Raw genomic sequence first — 24941 nt, 5'->3', positions numbered from 1 at the left:
CCCCGACACTCATTGGCTGGCTCCTGCCAAGAAGCGCCTGGGTTTACAGCCTTTAACACTTTAAGGTAACCGTGGTAACTACAGATGCCTATTACATTTTTCTGAATCCGACTGAGCTCTTGGCCTCACTAATATCATGTGAGGGTGAGTTCCACAGGTTCCGTATGCACTGGGCAAAACCTGAAGTAAGGAAGCAGTGAAATGTTGACCCTGCACGGCTCCAGGGGTGCAGCACATCTGGAGGGATGTTAAGAAAGGGTGAATTCAGGCTATTAGGGAAGACTTCCTGAAAGAGTGGAAGCTTGGGTCATTCAACGCCAGGATTAGAGAAAGCATACAACAGGGCAGCTCCCTTCCTTGGCATGGGCTGGATGTTCTAACAGATCTTTAGCTCCTGTTGTTTTTGGCATTACCGACCTGCCGCAATTTGAGAAGCAGCTGGAAACTTTGTGCAACTTCACTAGAGGAGGGGGCTGGCTTCTGGGTTAGCGACTCAGGCTGAACAGCACGCCTGTGCTTTAGGGGCATGGGGCCGAAGAGCCAGCCACGCAGGGGGATGAGAGATTCACAGGATGCAGGCTCAGCTGCTTCAGTCTGGGAGCAACTCAAGTCTGCTGGGGGGGAGACAGAGCTCCTGTCGGCGGATGCCAGCGCGCACTCTGGGGAGGCTGCCTGCACACCCAGCCAAACATTAACTCCGATTGTGGGGTCCTTCACGGTCCTCTGGACAGGCCTGGGCTGTATCAGCTACAGGTGGAGAGACCCTCCACAAAGCACATGGTAGTGACCTTGCCAGCTGGACGCTGCGGCTGCTCCATTCTGCCCTGCCGCCTGAAAGACACCTTCAGAGGGCACCATTGGGGAGGGGGACTTGTGGTGGGGGATCAGACCCCACCGCTCAGCTGGCGGATCCGCTCGGCCTCGGGGAGTGGATGCTCCCTGCCCCGACAGCAGGGCAGAGGTGTCTGCACAGCCCAGGGGGATGCACTGTTCCAATGGTAGCACCACCCAAGGGCAGAAGGTCCCTGCCAGCCACCTTTTGGCAGCCGGGATGACAGCACTGCCCTACGACACCCAGGGGCAGATCCTAAGGGGAATGTCTTGGGATCAACGCCTGGTAGGGCAGGTGCGTGATGGCGGTCGGCTAAGGGACGTGAGAGAGGGAAAGTGGGTGGCACACAGAGCTGCCAACTAAGGCGGCCCAGATCTGGGGGTCTGAGCATCCTTCAGATGTTACAGGGCAGGTTGCCTCTTTATGGGCCAGTAGGCCTGGGGCCAGACAGCCCTGTTCAATTAGCCCTGCCTGGGCCATAATTAACTGCCTCCCAGGCTGAGAGGGCAGGGCTAAGATGACAGCCCGAAACACCTGGCCTCATAAAAGGCCAGAGAACTTGGTTTGGGAGAGGAGCTATTGGAAGCAAGCTGGGCTCCTGTGGAAGGACTCAAGGCTCCATCCCAGAGGACGGGACCCCTGAAGGAGGGCTAAAGAGGGGCCCAAGCAGGGAACAGAGGTTTTGGTTTGTTTGCTGCAAGGGGACTGAACTCAGCCAGTGACCCAGGCCATGGGAATCCCCGTGCAAGACAGGAAACCCTGGGCAGGGGAAATTGAGGCAGGGCTTTGCAGTGCCATGGTCCATCAGTCCCATCTAACTTCGCAGGACAAAAGCAAGGGGGGTGCCTGGCCTGGTGGTGCTGCAACACAGCAGGATTCGGGCAGGAGCAGACCTCCAAGAGACGCTTGTGGGAGTGGTGTTCAGACGGCCCTGCGGCCCCTGCTGGCTACATCCCGCACCTGCAGGGAAGGGCATGTCCTAACAAAGGGCAGAAAGAGACTGAAGAGAAAAATTAGAGAGCCCCAAATGTCCCCGTGGGAGCTGGAAGGTGGAGTCTGTCACCCTGCCAAGGGCCCCGTCAGCATAACTGGGTGCACGCAGAAGGATTTCTATGGAGAGGCAGCTCATGTTAACAGCGTCCCATCAGCACTCAGTCGTGATTGTGCGTTGGAGTGAAATCCTCCGGCTGTTTCCATGCCTGATCTCTCACCAGTCCGTCGCACACACGCCTCTCTGAGAATGCAGACCCTGCCCTTGTCATGCTGATGACTACAACTAGGGCTGCAGTCAAATCGTGCCACTGGAGTCACTTTGCTGCGTCCCCATCAGCCTCTCTAGTCTCAAAATACAGCCGCTGACTCAATCGCCAGTTCCCTTTTATCTCAAGTTCACTCCCACGTTTGCTGTTGCTCACTTAGCAATCTGCTCTGCTTTTCCTTCCTATTCAGTAATAAATGGGTTCACAAATGGTAACTGGAAACAGGTAATCCTTCAAGGTATATCTGGAGTAAAATACCAACGCAAATCAGAGCCAGGAATAGTCCAGTGTGTTCAACCCCACTTCTAAACAACTCACAGTTAATTATAATCATTATATCCCACACGTCCCAGGATGTAATTATTGGAGCCAAATTCTCTCACCTCCCAGTGTGAAACAGGAGTATCCCCACTGGGCCGGATTCCCCTCACTCCCCTAGTGTAAATCAAGAGTAGCATCACTGTCAGTGGAAAGACACGGGTGCGTAACTGGGGCAAGTGACAACAGAAGTGCCGGTCTCATGCAGCCAGAGGTGGGGGTGAGGGGGTGTCAGCACTCCTGGAAGCCAGATTCTCCAGCACAAAAGGCCCAAGGACGCTGGCTGCAGCCCAGATGCTCCCGAGGCTCCGTTCAAGACACTCGTGCCGCAGCAACAACCAACTCACAGGGTGCAGTTCTCCACGGACTCCGAGAAGTTGTTGTCGATCTCCAGGTTGGTCGCGACGCTGGCAAAGCCATGGGGCAGCTCATCCCACTCGTCAAAGCGGACGCCAGTGCCCAGGGAATACCTGCCCTCGGCACACTGCTTGCATGACTGGTCCTTCATGTCCAGGAACTCACCCGCTTTGCAGGAGAAAGCTGTAACGCAGAACACGAGAGAGAGAGAGATCAGAAGAGAGATGGGGACATGGAAGGAGGTTTATCCCACAATCCTCGGCATTTGCATTGCACCTGGAGTGCCAGGATCCCAGACTCTCGGGGGGGTGGGGGGGGGGGGGGGGGCTCTCCATTTTACAGGCAGGGAAGCTAACTCTTGCAGAGGGCTGGCTGGCCCGAGGTCACACAGTTACAGCACTGCTGCACAGCTTGTCAGTTGCAAAGCTTTTCACAGCTGGGTTCTGACTAGGATTGCGCTCTCTCTCATACATTACAGCTGGGTTATTTGGGGTGGACCAGTCACCTGTCACAAGGGATAGCTGCCAAGCAGACATTCAGACACCCAAAGGGTCCTAGTGAGACCCTGTGCCTGTCAGTATAGCCAAAAGTAACCAAGACTGGGGTGCGTATAAGAACAACGCCCTCAGCGTCTATTAACAGACACTGCCATAGACACGGGGGCAAAAGCAGAACCTTGGATCCAATCCCCACAGAACTGACACAGATGGCCAGGCAGAGGAACCACCCTGACCCGCCAGTCTGACCTTCGGAATCACACAGGCTGGAGAATCCCACCCAGTACAAACGTTTGAGGCTGGGTCCCTAGGCATGGAACAGACACATCTGTATACAGACACAGAGTCTCGTAGGTGGATTGCCGTGTACGAGTCGTTTCGTTTGCGAGTCAGTAGATGCTCTCCTGTAAGGCCGATCTAACAAGGCACGTGCTACGTATAATTGATTGGGTTCGTGGTGCACTCTGATCTGAGCCCACTCCTGCAGTTTGGGCTCCAGGATGTGTCCAGACCCAGACAGAAGCAGTTTCCCCATGTGTGAGTCTGAGTGTTGTTGAAATCTCAGCATTCTCTCGCCTGCCCTAGATGGTGGCTTTTCATGGCATCTTGGGGGGATTTTTTCATTGGGGGCCAAAGTTTGGCCCAAACAGCTCACAAGAGCACAGCATTGTCCAATCCACACCCATGCATGTCCTTGTGCAGCCTCCAACTTAACCCAACCAGATCAGGATCCAGACTCCACTGCTCCCAGACCCTCCTACAGGATCCTGCACATTTCCCCTCACTCTCTGGGCTTTCTTCACTTGACACTTTGCACAGGGGCGGGTCTGAAGCCATTCCAAAGACCAGTGGCAGTAACGTCAGACTGAGACCCACTGCAGTGGAGTTACTCCCCATTTGCCACAGGGTAACTGAGCAGAATCTGGCCTTAGTCATTAACCTACTTAAAATTAGTTCAAGTTTTACTGGGTGCAAAGAAAGCAAAACTGGTGACAATGTAAAAGTGATTTACAAAAGTCGAATGAAGTTAGGCATTTAGGGGGCATTTGCGTTTTCTTTTGGATTACATGGACCTTCCCTTGGCTTTCTTTGCTACCTAAAGCGTCCAAAGTCACATCCATCTCGGCTAAGTGCTCACTTAAAAACAAAGTGTGTGTATGGGGGGGGAATCTCAGACTTTTTCATCTCCAAGTCTTCTGATTTCGTGCTGAGCCTCACCGTCTTGTCCCAGTGCTAGGGTCATCCTTTGACAGCCACAACGGGATACAGTTATGAGCGACAGCAGAACGTAGCCCCGAGTGAACAGATGAAAAGTGTCAGCCAGCTGCTTAAAAGGCTGCGACTGTTAGCGGAGAAATAACCTAAAATAAGCAGCTGTGCCCCAGGCGAGTCACAGCATTTCTGAATGCATCAGCGGATCCAGCAGTCAAACGGGCCTTGTGTCTGACTGAATGGATACTCGGTTCACTTTAAAGGACTCCCTCTGCTGCAATCCTGTCTTCCTTCAATCTCCCTCACGAGCGGAAGAGAAGCTGAGACTTGGTTAATGGGCTATCCCGGGGACAGGTTCTGTCGGTACCTTCTAAGGAACTGCGCCATTATGCAGCTGATAAAATGCTGCGTTTCTCTGGAGCCTCGATCGTAATCATCACTGCTTGGAAAAAATCCTCAACAGACCCCAGATATACAGGATCCGAGTCTGCTCTTGTCACACTGGTGCTCTCTCAGTTTAGTTACGACGGCCTTCGATGGAGTTACTCCTGATTTACACTGGGGTAAGAGGGGTGTGGGGCCCTAGGGGGCTACTCCTAATTTACATGAGGAAAATCAGGCCTAATACTTGCTGGCCTGTTCCTCCGGGAGAGAGCGGCAAAGCTTCACTGGAAGCGGGAGCAGGAGCAGGCCTGCATCTTTTGATAACCCCGTGGAGACGTTCCGGAGCCAGTGGCACCGATGAGATGTGAAAGATGCAGCCCTCCATCAATCGCTGCACCAGTCAGCTGTTGGAGGGGCAAGGGGAAACAGCTCCGCCGGTAGCTTACAGCATTCTGTGCCCTTGACGGGGTCTGGCAGGCCCGTGCAGAGTCCCGGGCTGTGCGGCACGGCTACCCTCCACCGAGAGCCGAGGCTGTCACAAGCGGTGTATTCGTAGTGGTATTCAGACTGGAAGAGAAAACACAGAGGTGAGCTAGTGCCCGACACGCAGCAGCGCCGGCTGCGTGAGCGGGGAGCGCTACAGGCCTGGCTCCTCCTGATGACACCCTGCCGGACCCTGGGGCACGCGGCCGCACTGCACATGCAGCCGTGCGCCTGGCAGGAGGCAGAAAATGCAGACAAGATTCCATCCACGCCACGTGACACGGGCACTTTGCCGCTGACGTCAGGGGCGTTACTCCCGGTTACACTGGTTTAACTGAGATCGGAGTCACACCAGCGTGGCAATCCAGTCCAACACACGCGTAAGGACAGTTTTTTACACCCTGCCTCCCCACATTTGGCTGTAGCTACTGACCACCCGGCAAGAGACGCATCATCAGCATTTCATCGCCATCACACGGACAGGTGTTTCCTAACTTGCCCCAGCGACTTCAATGGAGCTATTCCCAATGTACGCCAGGCCCACGGATTTCCACAGGGATCTCGGTGCCTCCAGATGCAGACAGACAGCTAGTGGGTTCTCAGAGCACCTAGGAAAGGTGATTTTCCATGGGAGTTAGGGGCCTGACCTGCTCAGGGGCTTTTGCAAAACCACTAAATGCCACCTGCCTTGTTAGGTGTGAGACTGGTCAGTGCGTGCCCAGCCGCGGAACCATGGGCCCCACTCTCCTCCCTCTCACATCAGGGGAGCTGCTTCCGTGGACGCCCGTGGGGTTGCAATGGGAAGAGAATAATTGAGCCCAAACGCCCGCACCTGCAACAATGCTGCCCGATAGTGAGAGTCACCGGTTGTTACCATTTCTCTGAGCCACTGGACAGAAGAGCCCAGAGAATTGACATCAGTCATTAAACATGAAAGCTAGTTGTTCCTGGCCCACATGGTCGCCAGGGTCAGTGAGATATACCCATGTTTTCGGTCTATCTGATGCCATAATGTCATGCCCCCTTCCTTGTCCTTCCATGACAGGGACACATGTTGATTACACCATTATTAATTGTTCCAGAGTCTGAGCTGCGATTATCTACCCCTGCTTTGTTCCTGCCGTGGCCTGGCACGTGTCACTGCTGAGATCACGTGCTGAACAAGACCTGTTCAGTCTCACAGTCACACTCCTCTAGCTCCTCTCACGCAGGCAGTGAAATACTCAGCAATCGGGCAAGCGACGAGCCCAGCCAGGGGCACTGGAGTGGGTCCCTGGAATGGGCTGCAAGAGAACGGCTAATCCCTCTCACATGCAATTAGACTGGAGGAAAACAGACCCGGAAGGCAGAGGGAAATAGACACTAGGGATCTCGCAGATGGGTGACAGCAAGCAGGAGAAAGTCACTGCAGTGACAAAGGCACAGGACACTGCAGGGAACAATGTTCTATTTCATAGAATCATAGGAGGATAAGCACAAGGGACCCACTGGAACGGTTTCCAGGGGACCCCCCGCCACATTTGAGATGCACAGATTGTGGCTGCCAGCCCTGCCCCGCCCTCAATCCCCCTCCCCGACAGCTCCCATTGACTTCAGCAAGAGCACGTTTTGCTTATAGCCAAATTTTGGCCAGCAGGATTCATGAAGCAGTCCCCCCAGCACTGAAATGCAGCTGCCTCTGGGGCAGATCCTGGCAGCTCTTTAACAGTGAGCAATAATTTAGGCCTGGAAGCAAACTGTATCGCACTCAGCTGATGCTGCAGGAAGGAGTTTAGGGATTCCAGGCTGGCCTTTAGCAGGGGAACCTGCAGCTGGGCTGGGGCCCCTGCTCTGGGGAAGAGGCTGCATGATCTTTAACCGCAGCCAAAGTCAGGAGTTGGGCATTAAGTCTCAGCTAGACGAGGGCACCGCCAACACCACGGTGCCCCTTTCACCATGCCAGGACGGAGCGTGCCACCTAGTGAAGTACCCCTAGCACGTGGGAGCTCCTTGGGGGTGCTGGCCAAGCCCAGGAGATCCAACAACCCCTGCTGGAAGCAGGGCAGCTACAGGCCCATTTTCAGACCAAATGCCTTGTCTGGTTTGTTCGGAGTCCGATTTCCCCTTGCTCTTATGCTGCTTTGGTACCATTATGGCGCCACTGACTTCACTGGAGTCTCTCCCAGTTGCCACTGGGATAAGAGGAGACGCAGACCCCACGTATGTAACAGCAGCAGATACGACCTCGCTCCCCTAGCGCTTTTCGTCCACAGATCTCAACGCACTTCACCAAGGGGGCAGTACCCTTATTCCCATGGTAGATGGGGAACCAGACACGTGACTTGCCCATGGCCACGGAGGCAGCCAGTGGCAGGGTCAGGAATAGATCCAGGGCCATCGTCCCAACCCTTAGGCCAGACTATATTTCACAACTTGCTCCTTCCCCATTGTCCTGCATCTCTAGGAACCTGCACCCCACGGTGGAGTCCACAGAACACGTTGGCTCTGGTCCCCCCCAATGCCCATCATTGCCAGCCGCTCTGCGAGCAGGCCGCCCAGCCAGACCTCAGGGCTTTTATCGGGGTCTTGTCTGCTGAGCAAACAGCTTCCCTCCTTGGACTCCTCTTCTGCACCAGCCTTCCTGGCTGCTGGGCAGCCTGTCTGCGAACTGCTGCTGGCACAAAGCGCTGGTCATGGGGGTCGCTCAGAGCAGGGCAGGGCCAAGGCAGAGCAAGGCAGCAGGTGAGAGAGAAGCCAGGGGGCTGGAGCACACAAAGTGAAAGGGCAGCTCCATGGACTTGGTCTGGGCCCCACACTATTTATCTCTTGGTTTTCTACTGTTCTCAGCAACGCAGCACCCAGGTCACCTCACAAGCATTTATTCATCACCACAACCCCGCCATGAGGCACATGTCAATATCCCCATGTTATAGATGGGGAAACTGAGGCACAGGTGGGAAAGTGACTTGCCCAAGGTCTCCCCGCAAGCCAGTGGCAGAGCCGGGAATAGACCCCAGCTCTCCTGAGTCCCAGTTCAGTGCCTTCAGCAGTCTCCCCTGTCAGGAAGGGGTCAATCGATACTGCCTTTCCCCTGCACTGACTGTGGGAACGCCAGGCTGTTCCGCCCACACTGCCCATGGCAGGGAGGAGCTCCAAGGCTGGTGCTGCTCCTTGCTGGTAGTCTGACTGAGTCCCAGGCAGCCTGGAGTAAGAAGGGGCTGGGCCTAACCCAGCAGTGTTGTAACTGCAGGGGTAAGTTACACGGCGGGTGTAAGCCGAAGGATCTCAGGTGGCACTGCCTACACGCCCCTCCCCCCATCTTACACTCCCCTCAGTTATTTTTCCTCCCTCTGCCCTCGGCGCAGGGCCGTGAAGCGTGATGCTCCTTTTGCACACGCCCTGGATGCAATATGGGTGCAAGAGGTGACAATTTCCCACCCATTTCCTCTTCTCCCTCTTCGGACAGATCTCCCTCCATTTCATCTGCACATTCTGGCTGAAATCAGTACCCTAGCATCACCAAGAGGAGCATTTGGTCCATCTGACCAAGCAGGTGACTGCAGGGCATCCTAGATGGCCGTTCCGTGCTGCAGGCCGTATGGCAAAGGGGAGACAAGTGGATTGGATTGATTGTTTCTTTACGTTGTATTAAAAAAGAAGTTTGCCCCCCATTGCTTGTTTTTATTAAAAACATTAGAAATGCAGGACTTGTCTACCCCAAAAGTCTCTCTGGTCTACTGAAGAATAGGTGGGGTCGTGTTATTGCAAAACTATGGAAGAGGAAACTGATTCACAGAGCTGGGAAGCAATTTTTATCCAGACTCTTTAAAGCTTTGTTTTTTTTTTTTTTTTTTTAAATCTAACACTCCATCGCCCTACAGACACTTGGGAGAAAAAACATCTGTGGCAAAGATTCAGAGCTCCGAGTCTGACAACACTCACATCTCCGAGATCCTGCCCAACAGGATTTCTGGCAAAGCCGGGGAAGATCAGATTTGACGTGCCTGATGTCTGTCTATGGTTCTTAGTTGGCCCCTGTTACAGCAGTGTCCGAGTGCCTCAGTCTTTACCAGCACAACTGCCCTGTGTGGTGGGGGCCTTGCTCTTGTCCCCAGTGCGCAGAGGGGAAGCAGAGGAATGGAATGAATATCTACCCTGCCGCTGAGAGGCAGCCTCCCTGCTCGGGTATACAGACAGGAGCTAGCCCACTAGTGTAGATGCTGCTGCTCCGGCGGAGACGTGGGCCAGCCCCGCAAGCTTGGATCCAGGGCCTTGCTCCCAGCTGCAGTGCAGACAAACCCAGTGACTTGCCCAAGGTTACACTGGGAGTCTCTAGGGGAACTGGGATGTGAACCCAGTCTCCAAAGTGCCAGGTTAGTGCCCTAACCACTGGGCCACCCTTCCTCTCCATGCATCTGAGATGTCTCACATTCACCCTTTCCCTCCTTTAGTGTGTGCTGGGGCATGAAACAGGCCATGTGCATGCTGACTCCCCCCCTTGGCTCCACTGGGTGTCCCGCCTGCAGGATCACACAAACAGCTTGCATGGCCAAGCACGTGTTCCTATATTCAGGGCCCCTCTCAAGCACTGCAGCAACCAGCCTCAGGTGTTACACACCCTCTTTCATGCTGAACGTGGCACAGTGGGAAATCTTGCCTCCCACCCCCTACTAAGCAAACAGAGTAAGTCAACACGGCTGTGCTAGCCGGGCAAAGCACAGCTGCCCATTTGTGAGCATGTCACGCTGGAGATTGCTTTGAGCGTGACGAACTGCCCAGCTAAAGCGGCCCGTGCCAGATGAATGTGGCATTGGAGCGGCCCAACAAATAGATAAAGGTCCTCGAGATGCAGCGTGTCTCACGGCTTGCATGCGCACGCTCTGCCATTGGCAGCAGCTGGAGGAAACAGAGCTGCAGCAATTAGGATCCACTTACTGTTAAGTGATATCAGCTAGGCGGGCTCCTGGAGCAAGCTGTCCAAACGATAGCGCTGGCAGAGAGCACCCACCCGCACCCTTTCGCTAGCAGCACTGGCATGAAACGAGACAATGCTTTCTAAAGGAGACAGCTTCTCAGATCGGCAGCGAATCTGAAGCATGATAGGTCTGCCCAGGGACGGCCTGATCCTGATCGCCCTCATAAGAATCAGGAGTAATTCCACTTCAGTCAGCAGAATTACTGCTATCAAAACACAGACTGCTGTTGCGAGAGCAGGATCAGGCCCATTAATTCGAATGTCGAGTCAGTCTGGATTAAGAACACCAGCTGGTTTAGTAGAGTGTTATCTGATCTCAGCAGCCAGAGCTCTGAGTGCGAAGGAAGGGGAACCAAGCCCACCTCCAGACCCTGACAACAGGCAGGAGAAGCCTCAGATTAGGCCAGAATTTTCAAAAGGGAACAGCATCCACTCTCAGGGTTGGCCTCTCAAAGCCCAGCACATGAATTGCTGGCCCCTTTGGAAAACCAGCCCTCCTTCAGGTACCTACACACTCCGCTCCTTGTACATCTGGCCTCCACCGGGGGTGCTGAGCATTGGGAATCAGCCCCATGCAGCTCACCTGGAAGAGGTATTGCAGTGATGCCACCACCCCTTCCACAGGCTCAGCACGGACGGGGAAGAGCCTGAACCCAGAACCTGCAGCATAAGGACCTCGCTGGATACAGACCTGCTAGCCTGCAAGTTCTGTCTGTGCTCATTTTACCAACCCTCCCCCCTTGGGCTGCGCAGCAGAGAGCTCTGTACAATATTAATGCTGCAGACAGAGCATCCGGTGCTTCGCTACCTGGCTGCATGGGAAACTTCTGCCTCACTTCATATTTTTACTCATCAGACAGCTGCTGCCATGTCACAGCCAGCTGCTGCTGGGCTACGCAGCCGACTTGCCCGAGGCAGGGGGCGGGAGGGTGTCCTCGATGGCTGGAGCCAGGCTGACCGGAGCCAGAGAGATGGGCAGGGAGCCACAGAGCCATTCCTTCTGCACACATGCCTCTGCCAGATAAGAGAGGGCCCATGTGGGCCAAACACTGCGCTGCTTCAATGCAGGGGCAGCGTGATGGGGCTAGGGACCCCCCCTATACTGAGATCATGATAAACTGGTAGTCCCATGGAGCCCCACTCATGGATTAGGACCCCAGTGTTTCATAGAGTTGGATTCATAGATTCCAGGGCCAGAAGGGACCATTGTGCTCACCTAGTGTGACCTGCTGCTTAACACAGGCCAGGGACCTTGCCCCAAATAATCCCTACAGCAGATCTTTTAGAAAACCAGCCCGCCTTGATTTTAAAACGGTCACTGATGGAGAATCCACCACAACCCTTGGTAAGTTGCTCCAGTGCTTAATTACTCTCGCTGTTAAGAATTTACACCTTATTCCCAGTCTGAATTTGTCCAGCTTCAACTTCCAGCCATTGGATCGTGTTATACCTTCCTCTGCTAGACTGAGGAGCCCGTTATGCAATATGCAGGTACTTACAGACTGGGATCAAGTCACCCCTTCCCCTGCTCTTTGTGAAGCTAAATCGATTGAGCTCCTCTAGTCTACCACCATAAGGCATGTTTCCTAAGCTTTTAATCTTTCTCATGGGTCTTCTCTGAACCCTCTCCAGTTTATCTGTATCCTTCTTGAATCGTGGGCACCAGAAGCGGACACAGGATTCTAGCAGCGGTCACACCAGTGCCAAATACAGAGGTAAAATAACCTCTCTGCTCGTACTCCAGATTCCCGTGTATGCACGCAGGATCATATTAGCTCTTTTGGCCACAGTGCCACCCTGGGAGCTCATGTTCAGCTGATTATCAACCATGACCCCCAAGTCTTTTCCAGAGTCACCGTTCCCCATCCCATAAACATGGCCTGCATCCTTTGTTCCTAGACAGATACGTTTACATTTAACCATGTTATAAATGCAGAGTGTTTGCTTCAGCCCAGACAGCTCTGTAGCAGTGACCTGTCCTCTTCATTATTTACCACTCCCTCCATGTGTGTGTCATCTGCAAACTTTATCAGTGATGACTGTGTGTTTCCTTCCAGGTCATTGATAAAAATGTTAAGTAGTGTAAGGTTTTAGTGCTGCACAAACACAGAACAAGATGATGGTCCCGACCCCGAGTGCCTTACAATCTAAGACAACAGGCAGAATCGGCCAGACCAACTGATAAGGGAGCACAAGGAAACAATGAATTGTTTCTTCTGGTCCTAATCATCTCACTGCTGCCATGGGCAACCCCCCCACCCAAGTTCGTTGCATCGCTGGTGACTGATCGTAAGCTCTTTGGGCAGCATCTAGTGCAATGGGACCTCTCCACACTACTGCAGCCCAAATAATCAGAGCCCCTCCCCCCTTGGGGGGTCGCTGCCCCCAGGGGGTTGGATGGACCCTGCGTTTCTGAGGCATATAAATGTCAACGTAAAAAAAAAAAAAATCAACCATGTTTTGACTGGTCTTCGGTTTCACACAGTTGAGTCTAAAACGTGGGCTCCAGTTACATTTGACAGAGCCCCCAGTCCCGAAGGGATTTGCATGAACTTCACGAGCCGCCAGGGCAGCGTTCTCGGCCTTTATGAAAGCGGCGTGTTTACCTTGGCGTGACTCGTGGGTTAGTGTGACAATGAACATTGTTCATTAAACAGGTTCCTAGGTAAACCCGGACGCAGAGTTCTGCCTAAGGAAGCAGGAGCAATTAAGTGGCATTCACACCAGATGTTTCATAAGCAGAACTTGTGCCCACGGTGTTTGCTCGTCTCATCACACACCACAGCACAGCAGGCGGATACTGGTTGGCTCAGGAGATTGCTAATGGCTACTCAGCGTTCTGGAAGCTCAGCTGACTGCCTGGGAAGGGTGTCATATAGGGGTCTGTCTGCATCCAGGACTCCTGGAGTCTACCCCTGCCTATGACAGAGATTCACTGTGTGACTGCACAAGTCCCTTCCCCTGAAATGGAGAGGACTTTCCCGTCTGTTCTCTAGCGGTCTTTGCACTACCCTCATCATTGTCCTGTCTGCGCTCCTCCCACCAGCCATCTCTTAATGGACCAAGACCTGTATTTGTCCAGTTGTGAGGCTCAATTTTAATTAATGAGATCCTTGAGTGAAAGGTGCTATGGGAGGCGAAGTGACACCAGCGCATCCCCCTTTCCTCTCTCATCTGAAGCACAGCAGCATACTGCCATGGATCTGTGCACAGAGCTCAGATGTGAGAGAGAAAACAAAAACCTGTTTTAAAAAGGTCATGTTCCTCGATGCCAAAATAAATCAGCTCTCATGTGCTGGGACAGGAGTGCAGGGCTCCCCTGACAAACGTCCCTGCCTTCCTCCCTTTAGAAGCATTCTGACCAGCCGCACCTTCTCTCTGATCACATTCAATACATCCACATGGAAGAACATCTGTTACTGGGGCTTATGTTTCCCCACCATGAGCTACCTTGAAAGGTGATACCCTGAGAGTGGAGGGAGGGAGGGATATTTACCTACTAGTTAAAAACAACACTTAAGACAACTAAGACCAGCTGGAACATTTAATTTTCAGAAGTGGTGGGCAAGCAGCCAGAGGATTTAGCAACATTAGGTCCCAAGCCTGCTCGGCTTCCACTTCCCCACTGAACTCACAACAGATGAACAGAATTTGGTCCTTAAGAACAAGGATGTTGAAAACTTGCACCTTAACTATCTATGAGCACCTAAGTGAATTGACTTAAGTCACTGATTTTAATCATGATTTAAATCAGCAAGCAGGAAACCTCGATTTTAATCACATAATTGATTTTAATCACATTTTGCATTTGTACTTTTTTAGTTATTTTCCTAAAGAAGGGCTGATTCACACTGACTGGTAACCATTAAAACATGTAGATTTGCAACTAAATAAAGCCCTTACACTAAACTTGGTGCTTCTTTTTGCTAACCAGGAGGATAGACTATATCTATACATATTTATTTAAGCAATTATATAGTTTAACATATATTTATACAGATTCTTAATTTTTTCTTTTTTAGGGTTATATGATGAATAATGCATTTCTTATTTACTAGCCATGTTTTTTTACTTGTGATGTGTTTAGCTGTATTTGGGTGGAAATTGGAATTTAATTAAAAAAGCACAAACAGGAGTATGGGCATTGGCCTATGGCTAAGACACTACATTAATAAACAAAACCTGCAATTTAAAACTGTTTATTAATTAAATACAACTACCTTGGAAATATCAGATTCCTTTTTTTCCCCCCTTATGTTTTGCATTTAAAATGGATTTATTAAACAAAGTATTTTCTGTACTAAGTGATTGCTTCTGGTCACCATGTCCCTCAAGATTTTTGAACTAGTAGATCTCTTCCTCATACATCTTGTTTTTAATACATAGATTGGAAATGAAAAAACAAAGTCTCCTGCTTTTTTAACTCCCAATCAGTTTCTCAATTTTGAATGACAGTCATTGTACTGAACTAGTTGAATGAACTGAAATGAAAAAAAATATTCTCTCTGCACAGAGGCTCCTGCTGACAAAAGCAGGTTTGGCCCTTTAAACAAACTCCGGTTCCACCAGTTCAGTGGTCTAACTTTCTTTAAAGCTTTGGCAACAAACACCTGCTGCTTGAATACTATTTAATTTAAATGTTAATGAATTATAGTAAATTTAAGGCTTAACATAGGTTACCATGATTTTTAATAGTTTATTTTTTTAAAAGAAAAAATTTATTTGATTTAAACTAAAATAAAATCAACTGGATTTTTAACAAAACCATCTATCTTTATCCACTCTGACAAGCATGCGCTTCAAAACTCTTTGGGGCAGAGACCTTCGTTTTGTTCTGTGTTCGTACAGCGCCAAGCACAATGGGGCTCTGAACCATGACTGGGGCCACTAGGCGCTTCCAAAATACAACTAATAAAAGTAAATGAGACAGGATATTTGCAAGCAAGGAAGGGGATTCGGGGAGAACAGACAATGGCTGTATTTTCTGTGTACAGGCAGCCTTATTAAGAAACAGGATTTTTTGTCTGACAAAAAGTACATTTAAAAAAAAAAATAAACTCATGCCTGGCTTAATCCCCAGGTGAGTGAAAGTGGATTCGCAACATTTAAGGAGAATGTCTGATGCAGTTTTTCCTGTTTTTGCCCCTCTCTCAGTTTGGACACCAGCTGGTCAACTTCATTCTGTGTCTAGTCAGTTTCACTCTAGGCTTCTCCTGATCCAGCACCAAGCTGGAGCCCTGGTTTTATCTATTTCGGTTTGTAGCAGAAAGGGACGAGCATCTCTCCAGGGCTCTAGGCACCTTGAAAATCACTAAATCAGAGATACCCGGCCTTAAAACTAGCAGCATCCTCAAGGATAACGATGATGCCTACCAGTGACATCAATCAGAATCCCAGTTTAACCACAGCCCCAGCCCTTAGCACGGCGCCTGCCCTGCTCCGCAAGCTGAGGGAGAAGCTGGGTCTTGCAACATGCCCTGAAGATCAGGAAGCTCCACAGGGGAACGCATGGCGTCATAATTCAACAGCGTTGCCATTGCTGCAGGGATCTGGATGTTTGTTCCTGCCCACACGCCACCCAAATCCTGGGTGATCAGGGAGGAATCTGTCCCTGCCAACGCGTGGGCTGAACACAGAGCCATAGCCTAGGCTGCAACAGCAGCTGTGGCCATTCTGCATCCCATGCAGGGGTTGAGCCCAGGCGAGCCATGTGAGGACAAGCCCCCTAGCACATCCACAGGCCCCTCGCAGGCTGCCTCCCATTTAGCGCTATGTGGAGTTGCCCCCTGTGGGGAGCCCCTGTGTGGCTGCCTCCCCCGCCCCCAGGCAAAGGACCCTGCACACCAAGGCAATTGCACCCCCATGGTTTTCTATCCTTCATTGTTTTCGCCACACTTTCCGTTCCAGTTTCCCCAGCTCAGGGGTTTGCTCCTTAGAACGCACAGAGGCTTCTGTAATGTGGCTCCAGGCTCTCCGGGGTGGCAAGCAGACCCCCAGTGGGTCACAAGACCAATCCGGGGGGGTGTCCAGGCCCCCAGGCAGCACCTGCTGCATCAGGGACCTTTGGACAATGACGCTGTCATCTGCCGTAGGCGTTTACATGACCCTATTACCAGTAGGGCTGGGCACGTCATCCTGGAACGCAGGTACCCTGACACACCCCTGGCAGGCAGGCAGGGCACTGCCATGATCCCCCCTGCACTGACGGCGAATGGAGGGACAGAACCAGTGCAAGGTCACCCAGGGAGGCGGCTGCAGAGCAGGAACTGATCTCAGCTCTCTCGAGCCTCCAGCCAGCTCCCGAACCACGGGGCCAGCCTCCCTCTTATCAATGGCTAGCCACTATTTACAGATCGTTTTTTTACTCCAGACAGTCTGTCCCCGGAGCTGTTTGCTCCCTCAGCCTCACTACACCTGCCCTCCCTGCGCCTCCTCCATTAGTCTCCCCTTCAGCTAATCCTCCCTCAGCAAACCCAACCACCACCCCCCCCCCTCCTCCCGAAACTAAAATCAAGCCAACATCAGCTGTAGCACTGGTTTGCCCTTTGCAACCACCCCACTGACCATTCCACTGCGGGGTCCAATGCTCCTTCCACCCGTGTCAGTCAGGGATCACCTCTTATCCCAACACCCGTACAGTGCTCAGCACCATGGAGATCTCCACTGGGGTCCCCAGCCGCCACCATGGGAAGCCATATGATTATGGGTCACCGTGAGCTACAACACACACAAGACTCGAATGGGGTTGAGCCACCATTGCGAGGGGACTGATTTTTGCATTACCCGATTTTATGTTAATGTGGTGTTAAAACTGCTCTGTTAACAGGGCATGGGGTTTGGGCGGGGGAGGGGTGTTTGTTTCTTTGCACATTACTTTTTTATTAGAAGTGGTGGTGGCAGGTAGGGGACCCAGAAAAAAATGTAGAACAGCTCCAGAAAAACATTTCTATTAAATATAGTGTAGCTGAGGTTTTAGAATTGTTCCCAGGTTGGTGGAAAACAGGTCTTTTGAAGCATTGAGTGTTCAGGTTTGCAGAAATAAACCTTTGATGTTTCACAACAACTCATAGCCTGGAGGGGGAAAAACACAGCAAGGGAGAAAAACCTTTCCCATTAAGTCAGCCTGATGTGAAGCAGAGATTTCTGAAATCTCTTGATCTCTGTCGCTGCGCACCCACAGTTCTGGCAAGGCACAGACTTTCCTTTTCAGCAGTGCATGCCAGTGCTCAGGGAAGAAACACACTTTGACCAAACCACACAGTTGCCACAGAACTAAGACCTGCAAGGATCATTCTGCCCATCCAGTCTGACCTCCTGCAGAGAACAGGCCAGAGCACCTCACCCAGCAATTCCTGCATCCAGCCCGGGGCTTGTGGTTGAGCTAGCGCTTTTTGGTTTGATTTGGTTTTTTACAGGGAGAGCCAACTCAGTTTAAAGCCTCCAAGTGACTAAATCCACCGTGTTCCAGTGGTTAGATTTGCTATTAAAATGTGTGCCTTATTTCTGGCCTGAACTTTGCAACCTAAAATGACATACGAACAATACAGAGAGGATTCCTGTTTCTTTTATCCTTGTGCTTATATGGCCTCACAATAGCCAAGCATCTCAAATATTAGTGTGTTTGGCTTCAGTACAACCTGCCAGAGAGAGAGAGAAGCATCCTCAGTGTGAATCTGGGTCCTTGGGAATGCTTAGTCCTGATGATTCATGAAACACTGGCCCAGAACCTCCCTGACTAGCTGTATCATCGCAAGGCCAACTACTGAATGAGAGGAAGCCTTGACTAATGGTTAAAGCCCACGGCAGGGAGCTGGCAATTTGGGATCCACTGAGGGCTCTGCCCTGTGCTAAGTGCAGGGCCTCCAGCAATTCAGGGACAAGGTTTCAAGTGCAGCCACTGAATTTGGAGGCCTCTGTTTTTAGAAGCCCAGCAGTAGATGCCTGGGACTTGATTTTCAGAAGGTGCCAAGTGCCCACCTCCTCCTGAAGGGGTGGTAGGTGCCCAACACATCAGATCAGGCCCCAGCATCTTACATGGGGATCCCACAAATTGAGGCATCCAAAAAAAAAAAAAAAAAAATCAGTGGCCACTTTTGCAAGTTTTGTTTTTAACTTCCCAGGGCCCCAGCTTCTCCACCTGCAAAACCAGGATGATAACCTGCCAGCTTCCCAAGGGGGTTGGGAGCCTGAAATCATGCTGGGAGGGCGTCTGGAGATTAATAGAGAAGAGCAAAGGCCAGGAGCTCCGTGTAATTTCCATTCCCTGCCATGCTGCTCCGAGAGCAGAATGAGGGTTGGATTCTTAGGAAGAAATTAAGGAGAGTTCCTTTTACAATAAGCCAGGTCCCTTGGGATATTCACGCATGCCCTGGAAATTATCCTGACAGTTGAACACGCTGTGCTACAGGTCCCTGAAATGAGGCTGACATTTGCTGCTACAGGTTGGACGTGCTGTGTTTTATTTGGGTTGTGTTAAAGCAACCCTGCTCCTTTGTAACGACTGGTCAGGCAGGAAACGGAAAGGCCACTGCATTGTGGTCAAGCCGGCTCTGCAAAGGGCAAGCTATTGATGATCATTAGTCAGCACTTACGTGCATTGCCATGATACGGAGGCACCCTACTCCAGGCTTGAGGCCCCATGGCGCTAGGCGCCAAACAGACATAACATGGACGACAGTCCTTGCCCCAGGAGCTCACACTTCAGATCATTTATTGTTCCTGCCATCAAATACACACTAGGTGCCATCACAGCTGGGATCTCCTCCCTTGCCATGCCAATTCAGCAAGAGGACACCGAAGGGGGTGAGAGGGACACACCAGAGGGCGTCACGCTTACTGTGGGAACAAGGCACCACAGGGCAAGCTGTGGACGAAAGCAAAGCCTTGCTTGGAAGGGCCAAAATCTGCCAGGCTTTGCACAAAAGCGCTGGAAAGAGGAGAGTGTATACTGCCTCCTGGTAGTTGTGATGAAAGGTCCCCACTACTCAGTCCTCGCCCAGTCCATCTTCCTGGATCTCCTCCATCCCCAGTGAATAGCTCCAATGCTGGTCTCTGCTGCTGAGACCTTTCCCAAGCAGAAGCAGAGTGAAATTCCCCTTGTTCATGTCAGTTTCAGGCTTCTTCCCACAGGGCTGTGAACAGAAGCTGTGAAGACTTCCAAAAATTGGAAAAGCAGCGAGGCGCTGCTCTGTCTGTAGACTCAGGCAGCCAGCATGGCTCTCGCTGGGAAATTTATCTTCATAGTCCTAGTGGCTAAAATCTTTGTACAGGTTCCACAGCATGGATGGCACCTGCCTGGGAAAGACCCCTGCTCACCTCAAGCAAGTGGCATTTTCAAACCTGGAAGGGCTGGTTTTAGAGTACAGGGGCCATGGGTAAACAGATCCCAACCTGTCCTCCTTTCCATGCAACCCCCACCATCTTAGGGAGCAGGTGGTATGGCTGAGTGCCAGGCCAGCTTCTAGCCCAGGCAACGCTGTGCCGATTAGCTACACAGATGTGTCATGGGTGGTTTACGAGCCGCGAGACGCTGAATCCACCCTATGCAGAGCCAACCTCCAAGTGATGTATAAACCACATTCATCCCGGCCTTTAGAGAACTGTTGCATCTAAGCTCCAATGGATCACACCTGCCCAGACACCGGGCACAACCTCTGTGCCCGCGCCCCCAACGTGCACACGTCGGGGTGCTGGCAGCACTAGCCAGGAGGGGGCTCTGTGCTCCCTGAAGGCAAGAGTGGCCAGCCCTGGAGTAAGGCACAACGGCAAAGGGAGCTGCTCTATCCCCACCGGCACCTGTAAGGGGGCTGGGCACAATCCAGCCCTACCACTGCCAGCTCCTCGTGGCAGGGTCCATGTGGTCCCACGGCCACTGAAGTGCCACGCTCTATAAGCCAACAAACCCCGCCCCAAGGAGGGGGTCTATCAATACCCATCCTTTGCATTGTACAGTCCCCATCTCCCCGCCCCACAGCAGGCTGCCGCCCCACTCCCAGTCCCCTCTCACAGGCAGCACGACACACCCTGAAGAGCCCTGCTACTGGGGTCTGTGCCAAGAAGTCCCTGCCCCCCAGCTGCTCTTGCCTTCATGAGCTGCCCTTCCCCCTTCCATTTCCCAGAGGCAGGGGGGCAGGGAGTAGCACATGGCAGCAGGGGACGTGGGGCAGAGAAAGAAGGTAGGACAGGCCCCAGGTTTGCCCAGATTGCTTGCTGGGGCCCATGTTAATTCCCTGGCACAGAGCCCCACAGAAGCCTCCTCTACAAACTGTAAAGCCAGCCTTTCCCAGTGGAGCCAAACACTTCAGACCCTGCCAGCGTGGGAAGGGTTAATGGCATCTGCTGTATGTAGCTGAGCAAACAAGCAGGGAGCAGAGGCAGTGCCATGCAGAGACAGCGGCTGCCCACACTCGCCCTCCAGGAGCAAACACCCCCGCTCCAGCGGAGGGACCAGTGGGGCAGATGGAAGCTTTCCCACCGGCTGCAGAGCAGAACGATTCTCTGGATTCAAAGTCCAAACTCGGCAGGGACCAGCCCTTCCCTCACAGTCCCAGGAGAGACCGAATCCTACGGGACCCCTGCCCTATGCCCACTTCCCAGCATTCAGCGCAACTCCCCAAGGGACGCCTCTGACTCCAGCCCTGCAGCATCTGAGCCGCACAATCTTTATTGTGTTATCCTGGCACATCCTGTGGGGCGAGGCAGGGCAGGGCTGTCGTCCCCATTGCAGCTGGGGTACTGAGGCACAGCATGACTGAGGCAGTTACGTGTCTTATTCGGGAGAGCTGGCCCGTCCTGCTCCTTTGAAAGGGACAGTGAACATCATCTCAGCCGTTCTATTCTTTCTGACACCTGCCTTGAGAACAGCTGGTGAGCTGGGAGACAGGACAATGCAACTCCAGAGTCCAACCAAGAGGCAATTCAGCTTAATAGAAGGGGATCAGCAGGGCAGCACCATAACTTCAGAGCGGGATACAGATCCCTCCCAGGTTTCTAATGCAAAACCAAGTCCGAATAATGCTTCAGCACAAGCAGAGCCAATCGACTCCACCAACAGTGCTAATGGGTAAGGCGAAGGCTGAGTCATAGGTATTTTTAGTAGAAGTCAGGGACAGGTCACAGGCAATAAACAAAAACTCTCACGCTGTGACCTGTCCATGACTTTTCCTATAAATACCCGACTAAATCTTAGTTGCTCCCGGGGCACCGCTGCTCTGGGAGGTCCCAGGGACCAACATTTGGCCCCTGCTCTGGCAGCGGGGACTGATTGCCCACTGAGGTCAGCTGAACTAGCTGCTGCAGCTGCAGAAGTCACAGAACATCACAGCATCCGTGACAGGGTTGGAGCCTTATGCACACGGGTGGTTTTGTTCAGACGGACAGTGAGGAGCTTGCAGGGCGAGTGCAGTTCACGGGGCGGGCTACCGGCCCTGCAGCACAGAGAGCTGACCACAGGTTGTAGTGGGCCCCCCACGTAGGTTAAAGCAGAGCACAGCGTGTGGTCTCTGGAGGTAGCATTGAGGCTGCAGGACTCCCCTGCAATACAATCCACTCCATTTTATGTCCTCAGGCCCCTGGGGAGTTGCCACTGCTGCCCCAGTTGAGTGCAGTTCAGGCATGGCGCTGTGCCTGGCAGCAGACTCACTGCAGAGCTGACAAAACTGGCTTTGTAGAGGACAGGGCTGAGGCATGGCTCCTATGACAAGGGCTTTAACAGGCTTGTCAGGCTGCACATCGGTCTCATTCTGCTGCCGCACACAGGAGCCACCATCCAGCTCCCCACATATGAGGATCCAAGTCATCACTGCACAAAGTTACAAGCCATTCACAGGCCTTCCCATCTCTGGCACTAGCAGCAGAGGCAGGATGGGAGCTGCTCAGTTTTCCCACAATGCACTGGTACAAACGTGCTTGCACAACGTGGCAGGTGCTAACAGGGTGACTGGGGTATTGGGAAAACGTCAGCTGCAACTGTGTCTGAGGAGTGTGTCACTTACATGGCTCTGTCTGTACACAAATGGCCCCAGAAGCAGCCCCAGTAACCTAGCAAACATCCCCCAGGAGGAGAGCAGAGGGGATGGCAGGCCCAGTGGTCAAGGTACCGGCCAAGGTCTCCAGAGCCCCAGGCTCAACTCAGTGCTTAACTCGTAATGAAAGAGGTGCCGGGCTTGAGCAATTTTTTTTTTTACTTTCACAACTGACGTGGCAAGCCCGGAGGTGCTGGGGCTCTGCACGGCCGGGCCCCGGCACAAGCTAAGCACCTGCTCAATTCCCTGCTCTGCCACAGACGCCCACTTACGGTACGCCTACATGTAACATGCTGCTGCAGCGTGGCAGTGTAGACGCTTGCTACAGAGGGGTTCTCCCATCACTGTAGTTAATCCATCTTCTTGAAAGGCGGCAGCTAGGTCAAAGGAAGAATCCTCCTGTCGACACCAAGGTCAGGTTGGCACAGCAATCTGTCTCAGGAAGGTGGATTTTTCACACCCCTGAGAAATGTAGCTATGCTGATGTACGTTTTCAGGGTAGACCAGACCTTAACCTCCTTGTGCCTCAGTTCCCCACATGTTCAGTGGCAATAACAGCACGTTTCTATCTCACCGGGGCGTAGGAGGATAAGCATGGGGAAGATTATGAGGTGCTCAGATACGACGATAATCAGTGGGGACCAGAGAAACACCTTCGATGGAGTCCCTCTCTCCCAGGCTGCGTATCTACTGTCGCTGAGCCAATGATGACTAACATGTTTGCACACACAACAGCCCGGGATATACTGAACAGAAACTAAGCTCTGTTCTGCTGGGGCCCTGTCCCTGCTGTGATCAGAACTGCTCTCCCGAAATCCGGGTTTCGAGTGAGGCTGAGCTTCGAGAAGGGACGTTACAAACATGGCATGGGGGCAGCTGACGCTTTATCGCCAGCCCAGCGCCAGTCTGCTCCGCAGGCAAGTAACCAGCTGTTTTTCCTTAACCACCAGCCCCCAGTTCAGCCTGGGCTCAGAGTCAAGCCGGGCTCTTTCTGCCGGACAATCAGGAATGGGTCATGAACGCTGCTGCGAATGCTGGAGGGGGAGAGGGCCCAGCTAACTCTCCCAGCTGTGCTGGCCCTGGGGGCTCACAGGATTAGAGAGAGATGAAAGTTTGTGGTAAATGCTGAATCAGCAGCTCTCACCTGACATCCTGGGAGCAGACCTGCTGGGGAAGGGGCTGCTTTTACACTGCCTCTTTCCAGAGCAGAACCCACAGACCTCCCACGGTCATTGCTAGCAGGGCTCTACCACAGTCTGTCTAACCAGGATAGACCAGATTCTATGGTCCAAGGCCACCATAATAAACTGGGCCTGTGTCGATTAGAAGGGGCTAGCTCAAGGGATGATTTCCTGAAAAGATTCCTTGTCTCCGTTAGCCACTTAGGTCACAGGATTAAGCCCCTCCAGCAATTCCCCCCAGCCAGAGAATTAGCAGACTCGTTTCACTCACTGAACTGAATACAGGTTACCACTTATACAGAATATAGATATAAACATGGCTCAGCTCCCACAGCGAACTGGGTCTGATTGACCTTAAATAGGAATGTGAAGGAACAAACCATTGTAGAGGCACCATTACCACAGCCTAGCAGCTACAGCCAGTGATTCCCACACAGTTCCCCGCCGGCTGGGGCTGCACTGAACGTCTGCCGGGAATAAAATCCATGTCACCATGTGCCACAGCAGTTGGCCTCACCGGTGCTGATGGGACCCAGTTGTCCTGAGGAGCCGTTCTCCAGGCCTTGCAACGGAGGCTGCTGTGTTTGTGACACTGGGTGACATCCCATGGCTCCTCCAGCCGGCGCCTAACAGGCTGATGCACTCACCGGCAACATCTACCCACTTGGGGAAAGTTGCCTTCCTGCCACTCACGCTCACCACATTATTTTTAGAGCTCATTAAGCTTTATGGTGCCGCAGCTTCAGAGTAGAACTGACTGGGCAGGAGGGTTAGCTTAACGAACAAAGGACCTCATTGACAATTCATTACATCTACTGATTGCTATGTACAAATGATTAGAACAGAGGGAGCCTACCCTCAGCACTAGGGCAACCTCTGGGATTGACTCGACTACCTCCTACCTCCACCGGGTTAAAACTGAGCATCTTATGGTTCTTCCAAAATCCTCTCCATGGCCATTACCCCGGATTCCTCCTCCTCTCCTCACGTCATCTCCGAGCCTTACGCTGTTTCCTCCATGGCTGTGCTGCTTCAGCTGAAGTAGGGATCTCTCTACCCAGTAGCAGCAGTAGGCTCTTATCTTATCCAAAAAGTCTGATGCCAAAGTGCAGTGTTGGTGCTCTGCTGGTCTCCTGCCTTGATATCCAGTCATTCAGAGCAGTAATAAGCCAGCGGAAGATCTGACTTGAGGGCCACTCCTATCCTAACAGCCCCTGATATTTAAACATATCTAAGTCACTTTGTGGATCCAGTCCCCAGATTGTCAGCGGTGATCAACCCTTGCAGATTCAGGGCCAAAACCACAGACCCGTGCCACTTGACCTAAAGTAGTAACTCCTAACTGGTAGCAGTAGTAGGCTCTTATCCACTATGTAGACTAGCCACAAGAGGAGGATATGACATGTTATGTAGCAACCAAGAGTCCCAGTCATGACCCAGG

General features: G+C 52.3%; 1 protein-coding gene across 2 annotated transcripts in view; it reads right to left on the bottom strand.

The window, feature by feature from the left end:
- ELAPOR1 (endosome-lysosome associated apoptosis and autophagy regulator 1) overlaps positions 1 to 24941 on the bottom strand; it is a 67848-nt gene that overhangs the window by 35336 nt on the left and 7571 nt on the right. For both annotated transcript variants that reach the window (XM_067531583.1, XM_067531582.1), the window contains exons 2-3: positions 5306 to 5426; positions 2757 to 2949 (exon numbers count right to left, since the gene is read on the bottom strand). In XM_067531583.1, coding sequence (XP_067387684.1) covers positions 2757 to 2917 — 161 coding nt within the window. In that variant the 5' untranslated portion in view covers positions 2918 to 2949; positions 5306 to 5426. The remainder of the gene's footprint in view (positions 1 to 2756; positions 2950 to 5305; positions 5427 to 24941) is intronic.

The sequence above is a fragment of the Emydura macquarii genome, unplaced genomic scaffold, assembly GCF_026122565.2.
Source record: "Emydura macquarii macquarii isolate MOO-44397 ecotype Brisbane River unplaced genomic scaffold, CSIRO-AGI_Emac_v2 contig_3220, whole genome shotgun sequence".
NCBI lineage: Eukaryota > Metazoa > Chordata > Testudines > Chelidae > Emydura > Emydura macquarii.
Note: the sequence above shows the minus strand (reverse complement) of the source record. Positions and strands in the feature narration are given on the sequence as shown.